At 30.4% G+C, this 10,135-nt stretch overlaps 2 protein-coding genes across 2 annotated transcripts; one reads left to right on the forward strand and one right to left on the reverse strand.

Annotated features, from left to right (window-relative positions):
* Positions 1–1,992: 1,992 nt before the first annotated feature.
* On the reverse strand, positions 1,993–6,467 carry LOC106719724 (polycomb protein Scm). The gene is made up of 5 exons (XM_014514162.2): positions 5,230–6,467; positions 4,036–4,333; positions 3,521–3,733; positions 3,031–3,255; positions 1,993–2,953 (listed from the first exon to the last, which is right to left on the reverse strand). Exons 1-5 carry the CDS (start codon positions 6,279–6,281, stop codon positions 2,819–2,821), a joined length of 1,923 nt encoding a protein of 640 aa, XP_014369648.1. The 5' UTR covers positions 6,282–6,467; the 3' UTR covers positions 1,993–2,818.
* Positions 6,468–6,704: 237 nt separating this feature from the next.
* LOC106719591 (aminoacyl tRNA synthase complex-interacting multifunctional protein 1) lies at positions 6,705–8,169 on the forward strand. The gene is made up of 3 exons (XM_045680062.1): positions 6,705–6,903; positions 6,977–7,492; positions 7,867–8,169. Exons 1-3 carry the CDS (start codon positions 6,793–6,795, stop codon positions 8,152–8,154), a joined length of 915 nt encoding a protein of 304 aa, XP_045536018.1. The 5' UTR covers positions 6,705–6,792; the 3' UTR covers positions 8,155–8,169.
* Positions 8,170–10,135: the final 1,966 nt, after the last annotated feature.

The raw sequence follows: 10,135 nt of genomic DNA on the forward strand, positions 1-10,135 counted from the left end.
ATGTACATAAAGTTATTAAAATAATATAAAATCTTTGATGTGAAATTCTCCACATCTCTATAACAAAATATATGTAATATACACAGACGAATACTATATAATAGGCATATTATTTAAACTGATCTAAAAATCTGCAATTCTTACACAAAAGGAGTAGCGATATCTTATGCATTCAATTCATTATTCTAAGATATAAACTAAACTATAAAATATCATATCTTAATTATCTCAAAGTAGGTACAATGAAATTAAAAAAAGCAAAGTTGCATGTGTTTTTAATCTTTTAATAGTATTTATGTCATGAAAACTTAGAATAAATCCTAATTTTAATCTAACTCAACGTAACTACAACAGATAACATTGAAATATCACATTATGAAATGTTTAAACATTACAACAAACTCTTAAAGTGCCAATTAAATTAAAATAATAATAAAAAGTTAACCTAAATGAAATCTTTATTGACAGGGATATTCACACAAAAAAAAATCAATCGAGGAACATTAATAATTAAAACAAAAGCTCGTAAAAAATAAAATGCAATCCGCCAATGGCGCGAAATAAAATAATTATGTACATACCTTCGGCTACGTAGAATAAAAATTATAAAACCTATAATACAATTTCTTACAAACTACGCAACTACAATTTTGTGAAGGAAAAAAACATTCATCATCATTCATTTCTTACATTGCACCAAATAGCGAAACATTCGACGAAAACAGTTACATGTCTTATGAGATGTAACTATTTACTTCGCATAGATCGATACTCGTTGAGGTTATATACCAGGATAGCATATTGAGCAAGCCCTGTTTATTTGAAGCCATTTCAGCGTTTGGTTATTTCATTTCATTAAATGTTTTTCAATAATCGATATTACATATAAAGATGATATCGATTTTAGCTACAGATAATCGTCAAAACAATAGGAATTATAATTGATTTTACTTACAAAATGTCTAATATCGTTTTTATAAATAAACCAATGATTAACTACAATTGATATTTGTGATGTGATCTAAAATTGTTTGGTACTTTTAAACATGCATACAAATGTACTATTTTATTTTTTAAATACCATAGATTATAGACAACATCGATATTTCAAGTTAAATCTAATATTCAAATATAATGATCACATTTCACACACGCTCTTAATAAACTGTTACTATGATGTAATATATTAAAAAAAAATAGTAAATTAATATTTTCACTTAAAAGCATAAATTAAACAGTTCATTATTTTAAAAATAAAACTGTATTATTGTATTATTACTTTTCATGATATAAAAATTGTTTGAATTGTTAAAATGATTTCTCTTTAAGTACACCTATATATTGGAAGGCACTAAGACCCTAATCTACAATATTTGTACACAGGCAATAAATCTGTTTTTGGTTAAGTAAAACATTCACTCACACAGTCGTGATCTATTAAAATATAATTAAGGCAGACAAATTTCGCGGAAATTTAAAATATTAGTAAAAAGATAATGTAAATTGAGAAGAGGAACCTTCACAAACCGCTATTTTTGAAAACGCGAATAACCTAAATCTCAATTATTTATAAAGAAAAGTTCACTTGAGGCAATGTAATAATTGTGTCGAGTTTTGGAAAATGTTATATTTATTCCATAAATTTTGTAACTTTATTTTCTATGATTTTCCTTTTTTTGACTTCTATGTTTTTGAACCATTGAAACAGTAATTTACGTAAAGAAAAAAGTCACGTTTAGAACAAAGTTATTATTGCAGATTAGCCGAAAAACGTGACATTTAAATAATATGTGTAAAAATTATTCAAATCAATATTAAATAATATATATATTAAAAGCTAATTATGAAGTTTGTCACAAAAAATGATGATCTCTAAAATATCACAATGATGAAGGATTACCAACTGTATTGAAAATAACTATTTTTATTATTATTAAATATTTTTACTAAATTAAAAATGAATAAAAACTTTGTATTTATAGTGAGTTTCAAATAAGAATATGGGCGCCTAAGATAAAAGTATGGACATAAAAAAAAGATTTTAAATGTTAAATATTTTTTTTAAATGTTAGATTCTGATTAAAAACAAAAGTTATTATTAAAAATATCTGTTTTAATGGCCCTATTTCTTCGATTGAATCGCCTATTCTTGCACTTTCTTATTCGAAACGCATTTTAATGGCGCCAATATTAGGTAAATAATGTTTAGGGAACATATTTTTGATTGCTGTAAAAAAAGAATGGACAGATGTTGGAACTTTTGCAAATTTTATGTTATTGTAGACAAATATGTGAATGAATATTTTAAACCATTTATGTTATGGTATTTAGGCAACATCTTGACAAAATACGACTAGCCGATAATAATAAAATATGTATATACAATCCAAATACCTAACAATAAAGCCGGTGTAATAAACAATTTATTTTTATAGTCTATTATGTAAAATGAGTACTGACTACATTAAATGCATTTCCACTCATTCCTAACATCTATGTACATGTGACTACAAAGTAATTTACATCTTACATAAAATACGATATTGGTGTACAAATTGCCCAATGCTGTGCTAAAATTTATTTTAATATCATAATTTGCTTCATTATCAAATGATTATTCAATATAAAACAAAATACATAATAATTCCTACTGAATGACCGTCATTATGTTGATATTCCAACTTTCTTTCTTTACATTGAATATACTTTACTTGATCACTTTAATTTTAATACGGCGATGTGATTGTAAATTAAATTTATTCTTAGATAGCATAAATAATAACTGACGGTTCCAAGATTCAGTAAGTGTTGGGTCTAGTTAGGGATTAAAATTGCGGCGATTTTTAATTTTAGACACCAAATTACATATCTTTAGGGCGGGTCCTAATTTAAGGCCCATATATCTCATCATCATATCAGAATTCAACAACAGAAGTGCTTTCCCATCAATTTCCTGCAAATAAAGATTTAATTGATTTTAAAAATGCTTAATATTATTTAATAGTGATATAGGTTCTGGTGTTTACTTACATGTTTACGGAAGAGATCAGCGTGAGCAGCTAAGGCTTGGTCAGCTGCTGCTATGAAACCAATGACATCTTCGACGGACCAGTCTCCAGGAGGTGTGGCAGGCGAGGGCGGTGGCGGAGCGCCCGTGGTCGACGACGCGGGCTCCGGCCGCTCCGGGGACACGCGAGCCATCTTCACAGTGGAGCCCTCGCCTAATCCATTAACACCACTTTCTACTGGCAAGTCCTGGATAGTAAACATTTATGAAAAAACTAGATAAAACATCCATATTTTAGTTACTAACTCCATTAAAATTACTTCAGTTTTTTTAATAACCACAAGACTTAATGACATGTGACCTGCTGGACTACAATTTTTTTATAAAATTGTCCAATTTGTACTGAATAATATAACTAATTCTCGATTTCAAAACTTACCTAGTGATTTTATTTTCATACAAAAAAATATTAAATAAAAAATTGATGGTTATGCTTAGATTATAGTTACTTACATTAACAGGTCTTTTAATAGCAGAAGATACCCCATTAGAAGTGGACTCCCCGCACAGTGTGCAGGGCCGCACTGCAGCCTCGCCTGTGTCCACTTCAATCATGCCAACACACCAGCTCATTCCGACACAAAACAGTTTCAACCAGTTCTTGAGCTCATCACTTGTAAGATCAGACGGCACTTTAACTGTATGAGTCTTGCTTCCAGTTGAAACCTTAAAACGTAATAAAATGAGATAAATTATTCAAATAATTATCAACTTTTCGAAACTACAGCTTAATTTAATTTATTTATGACTATATATTTTACTAATTTATCTTTCTTACCATAAATGAATTACAATTCAAAAATTTGAATATTAAACTAAAAAAAAATATCATTTAAAAAATCATAATTTTTTTTTAAGTATCATGCTATATTACATCTACACTTATAATGAAAAGTTTTTAATATATATTTAAAAAAAGTCAAAAACTAAGTCATTAAAATTTATGAAAGGCAGAAAATATTATTTACCTGAACTGTAGTTACATTGGAATAACCACTGGAAGCAGTCAACAATGCCCTTGTTAGCCTCTGGGGGTCGGGGTGAACACCTAGCAGTTCTTTAGCGAGAGATTCTGCAACACCGGATGGTCCTAAACCAGTCACTGTGTTTGGTAGAACTGTACTACCACCGGAACAGCTATTGCGGATACGTAAATGCACAGGAGCTAGTGGTGTTGGTGGACTTGGATTGGTGGAATTTGTACCACCAGTGGAACCACCTTCAGGTAAAGCTGGATTGGCCATACCGATAGGCCGCAGTTTAAACCTGAAATATGCAACTAAATTATGCAATTGTTTCATGTATTCAATCTAATGTTGTTTTGGAAAATAAGTCATCATTAGTCATTTAAAGGCAAAACATTATAAATTGCAGAATGATTTATTTTACACCTTGAAATATAAAAAATACTATATTCTCATGTTATATGTTTATGTATAGATATATCTTACAAATATTATAAACTAGCTTTTACCCGCGACTCCGTCCGCGCGGAATAAAAAATAGAAAACGGGGTAAAAATTATCCTATGTCCGTTTCCTGGTTCTAAGCTACCTGCCCACCAATTTCGAGTCAAATCGATTCAGCCGTTCTTGAGTTATAAATAGTGTAACTAACACGACTTTCTTTTATATATATAGATATGGATGGATGTTTGTTAGAAGGTATCCCCAAAACAACACAATGGATCTCAATGAAATTTGGCATAGTCTAGAAGAACAGATAAGGCTACTAATTAAGTTCTTTTTTAAATTCACTCAGACAGAGTCGCGGCGTCAGCTAGTCATAACATGAAGGTGACTACACCAACTCATTTTTAATGTTAATTTAGTAAAAATAGTGCAATTTCTACCACAACTGTAACATTTTGGGATTATGTGTAATGTGTGGATAAGAGTTGAATATTTAAAATTAACATATTTCAATAATGCATATAGCAAAAATAATCTCTAGTTTAGTTATTTTATACTTAATATTAACAAGAAACTGAATTATTATGCTATTCTAGCTGAATTTAGTTAATGTCTCTAAACTTTGTACCTAGCTCAAGTACAATCAAAACAATGTAAAGTATATAAACTTCTAACATTATATAACTAAATTTTTAAATACCTACACACTTTATAAAAAAAGTTGCTTATATAATATTAGAAAAAACATACCTTGATGGAGTAGTAGCACTTTTTTGCCCTGGTGGTTGCAGAGGATGACCAGCTCGGGCACACCAACCAACAGGAAATATATCCCTTGAATCATACCTACACCAGTAATCAAAAGCACCGCGCCATCCATCAAATGTTACATGAATCTGATCATTCTTCACAGCTCCAACAGTAGCACAGCAAATTAGCTGTGGGTTCTTCTTATCAACTGCTTCCAGTTTTTGTCCAACAACAAACAGATTTGACTTAGGTGTTGGAGGTTCAGCCTGAAATACTTTAGGAGGCGCCATCTCTGCACCGTTTAAAGTTTTGAGCAAAAACATTGGCCAACTGCTAGCATTCATACGAAATCCAAGAGGAGGTTGTAGCATTCCATCATTCTTCTCGCAATGCCCAATAGGATGAATATCACCCGCATCAACAAGTCTCCAAAAATCATTCTTATTATCACTTCCATCCAATCTCAATCTGAGCCGTGGTCCTAAAACGCCTACCACAGTTGCAATACAAGTAGAAGTCAAATTCCGTGGATCTAAAGCTTCCAATTTCATGTTCACTTTGAAATCATTCAGTGGTGGTACTGGTGCCTGTTTAAAACATTCCTGAGGTGCTGCTGTGCTGTTTGTCTCCTTCATATATTCAGTCCAGTCGAAAGACTGAAATATATCGTAAAAAGATCCTGTCGTGTTGTTGTTGGAATGATTTTCAGATCCATTTGCCCCATTACCAGACTGTGGAGAACTTGTCCGTTTTTCATTTTTCTTCTGATATTTGTTCAGACAATATGTAGAACAAAAGTTCTTACTACTTGACGGAGCATTACCTCGAATGACATTGTCGCAGTGAAGACAGGCACCTTTGCTGTAAGCCTGTCTAAATTCGGAAAGACAGGTCTCAGAACAAAACTCTTTTTTACCATTCTCAGTAGGTAACACATATTTTAAAGGCGTTTTACTTTCAGCACACCACGTACATGTACGTTTAGGTGGTCTTCCAGGCCCACGTATTTTGCCGGGAGCATGCCCCGAAGAGCCGACAGTGTTGTTTGACATTGTTCTTTTTGAGAACTCTAAAACATTATACCAATAGATCCTTTTGTTCACTATTTAATGCAATTACATTGTACTCAACACAATCTACGATTAAGCTACTGTATAAAATACAAATCAATTCTCTTCTAAGGCAAATATAAACAACGTCAGAAACTATTTATGACGCCATTCCAACGGCCATATTACTTTTTTGTTTTCTTTTTCTATTCTATGGCAGCAGTGTTACCTGATAATATTTCAAGTTTTATTGAACACCAATCCATTCACTTAAAAATGCTTAGTCCTTATTTACTTGAAAACCATACGGAAACATAACAATACTACATTTAATTTTTTGTGTTTTGTTTAATTAGTCACTGTGAAAATTAATAAATGTAGTAAATTTTTTCTGTAAAGATTTACCCTACTTTGACTTTTACAGTACTGGCAGCACTTTTGCTAACCTAAAAATTACAAAATAAAGATTTACCAAATTGTCGAAAAAACAAATATTTACACAGGAATATCGTTAATGATTTGTTTTGGTCGTAACTCGCTAAAAAAGATGTTGAATAAAATTTCTTCAAATATTTTGGCAAATGCAGAAACAGCTGAAAAACGTTTAGCAGATCTAAGGAGAAAGGTTTGTATTAAAATTTTCGGATGTTTAATTGTACAAATAATTTAGTACAACTAACCTGATAATTTACTTAAAGGTGGAAGACATAAAGAAGTTTAAAGTCGAAGAGAAAATACAGGAGTTGATTAAAGAGAACTCTGTTTTATCGGAAAAAATTATTGAAGCTAAGAATGAACTTATTAAACTTGAAATATCACACGGTAAGAAGCAGTATTCTGTGCCAAGTAAGGAAATAACTAAGAGCAATGTAGTATCAATTTGCGTAGAAAAGCCACAAGATAAGAGCAGTGAAGTTGAGAATGCACAACCTACAGCACCAAAAAAAGAAAAGAATTCAGTTAAAAAGATTAAGGAGAAAGTGAATCCTAACCCAAGTACTGACAATATAATAGATGTAAGAAAACTAGATTTTAGGATTGGCAAGATTGTAGAAATAAACAAACATCCGGATGCAGATGCACTGTATGTTGAAAAGATAGATTGTGGTGAGGGAAAACCTCGCACTGTTGTGTCAGGGCTAGTCAATCATGTCCCTATTGATGAAATGAGAGATAAACTAGTAATGGTTCTTTGCAATTTAAAACCAGTCAAGGTAAATAAATTAGCATTATGAATTACCTTACCAAGCCTTCAATTAGTTTCCAATACTTTCCCTAATATTAGGATATGATCGATTTTTATAGATAGTAGCTATTTATTTATTTATTTATTTAAACTTTGTACATACACATGAAGTATTGTACTGGAAAGCTTAACTCTAAAAGAGTTCTCTGACAGCTTACCATTATATAGAGAGAGGTTGTTTAATGGGTAATTTATTTATTTAGCTATTTTAATTTCTTTTATTTAAATCCTCCAAAGTTGTCTTGTTTACAATAAGTTTTCCTAAATCAACATCTGAATTCTATCCTATCAATTCTAAAAAAAATTAAGGTTACCTTAGTAATTCTATGTTTATATTACCAGATGCGAGGAGTTACTTCCGAAGCCATGGTGATGTGTGCATCATCACCTGAAAAGGTTGAAGTTCTGAATCCACCATCTGATGCTGTTCCCGGTGACCTGGTGGAATGTGAAGGTTATCCTAGAGAACCGGAAGCCCAACTTAACCCTAAGAAGAAAATATTTGAGACATGTGCTCCTGACTTGAAGACTAATGATGATAAAGTAGCTTGCTATAAGGATAAACCATTGCTTGTTGTAGGAAAGGGGGCAATTGTAGCACCTACATTAAAACAAGTTAATGTTAAGTAAAGATATGCTAAATTATATAATTTATATTTGATTCTTAATATTTTAACCGTTTTTACAAATAAATAAATCGAAAATAATTGTCAATGATTTTTATTTTAAAAGAAACAACAAAGTAAAGTGACAAGTCTATTTAAGTTCTGTTTGCAAATCAAACACATTTTCTATCTTTGAGTCAATTTTGATCGAGATTTCTCAACCTCGAGAGACGATCGAAATCGTCCAACGGCGCTCTACTCAAACGCCGGTACTGATGAGAATATAGGAATTTTAATTCATTGATAAACTATAATATGGCAAAATTTTGATTGATATCATTAGGATCATGAAATAAAACAACATTTTTAAAGCAATTTCAACAATACATATATATTATTTCTGTAATCAAATATGTGATCTCTACAATAACAATTTAATGTAACATAATTTGTTATCTATTTCAAAGATAGAAAAATAGACAGATGTGATCCTTAATGCTTTAACATTAACACCACATACATTCTTTCATAGTTCATATATTTATCATTCTGGTCCAGCCTGTATAGGTTACAATTATAATAACCGGAAAGTATTCATAATATTAGTGTCATAGAAAAATCTACTGTAACATCAACTGTGTACTGGAGAGTGAGTAAGAAAATATATTTATTAGAATTAATTAACAAGTGTGCAAGCAAGCTCTATTCAGTTAATATAGAACAAGATAATCACAATAATTAATTTATTGCACGCTAATTTCTTTCTAATCCTTTTTATAATTATCACCACATATTTCACTAATTTAATTTTGATTAAATTTTTTTTTGGGTTTATTTTGTTGGCATAAATCAACGACTATTGTAAATGACGTTTACTAGCATTTTTTCATAAACCTAGAAATATGAACTTCTATGGACATTCAGGAGCACAAAAAATAATATAAGATGCATGTATACATATGTGCTTATCAAAGATTTAAATACACAGATAGGCTTTTTAAACTAACTCGAAATGCTGTTTCAAACCAAGACCTATATAAGCAAAGCGGCAATTTTTTTTTACACTAACCATAACATTCAAAACTGTTAATGGTGTTTTCTTGTTTACAGGAATTAAGGCTTTTGACCACAGTTTTTATTTTTTACATCCCTGTGGAATATTTACGGCCTTGAAAAATCTCAAAGTCTGCGGTAGAAATTTAAAGTTTCTTGATTAAAATATCAAATTGGTGTTGTTAAAAAATAGTGACAACTATCCCAGTATCATTAGACCAAGAGGTAAAAATGTTTTACAGCCTTTTATGTATTTATACCTTTAATTTCATCAATCACTGGCTTATGTATAATAAATATGTAATCTCATGGTTTAATTTCACGGCGTAAAAATTGTAAAATAAATCTTTCTTAAAATATTGCATCTAGTTAAAAGTAGTACGTTAGTGACATTTAAAATTTCAATAGAATGATGATATGACTAACTATACAATACAATATTTTTATTGACAGGTAACTGCCTTTCAGCCAGATATGTTTATTATTTATATCTAGAAATGTCCACTTTACGTCTAAAATTTTAATATATTTTCTACGTCGATCAATCGAAGAATAATTGTTATCGTAACATTAATATTATAATTACAATAGTAAATATCAATTCCTTTGCTTTATTCGTAATAATATGCTGATTATTATGCTCTTGGTGTTGAAACACTGCGTTTATTAATATACAGAAGTATGCAAATGTACATAATCAGGTACGAAACATTGTATGTTGTATGAAAATCTATAGAATATGGTAAGTACCAAGGCCAATATGGTCATTTTACACCTTAACATTGTTCTATAATGGTCAGATATTTATTGCCTGTAAGAATTTTTCAACAGTTTAAAAAAAACTTGGCTTAAAATCAATACAACATTACAATTTACAACATAATTGTTTTAACAAAATGTTCTTTGGTAAAATCAAACAGATTAAAAAATTAGTGTAGGTTGTAAAAAGAATA

The sequence above is a fragment of the Papilio machaon genome, chromosome 11, assembly GCF_912999745.1.
Source record: "Papilio machaon chromosome 11, ilPapMach1.1, whole genome shotgun sequence".
NCBI lineage: Eukaryota > Metazoa > Arthropoda > Insecta > Lepidoptera > Papilionidae > Papilio > Papilio machaon.

Bases quoted from the DNA above. Each gene is read 5' to 3' on its own strand.
- LOC106719724 (XM_014514162.2), bottom strand. From the start codon at position 6,281: ATGTCAAACAACACTGTCGGCTCTTCGGGGCATGCTCCCGGCAAAATA. The intron at 4,334-5,229 runs GTATGTTTTTTC...TGCATATTTCAG, and splicing joins AGTGCTACTACTCCATCAAG to GTTTAAACTGCGGCCTATCG. The intron at 2,954-3,030 runs GTAAGTAAACAC...CTTTATTTGCAG, and splicing joins CTGATCTCTTCCGTAAACAT to GAAATTGATGGGAAAGCACT.
- LOC106719591 (XM_045680062.1), top strand. From the start codon at position 6,793: ATGATTTGTTTTGGTCGTAACTCGCTAAAAAAGATGTTGAATAAAATT. The intron at 6,904-6,976 runs GTTTGTATTAAA...ATTTACTTAAAG, and splicing joins TAGCAGATCTAAGGAGAAAG to GTGGAAGACATAAAGAAGTT. The intron at 7,493-7,866 runs GTAAATAAATTA...TTATATTACCAG, and splicing joins GCAATTTAAAACCAGTCAAG to ATGCGAGGAGTTACTTCCGA.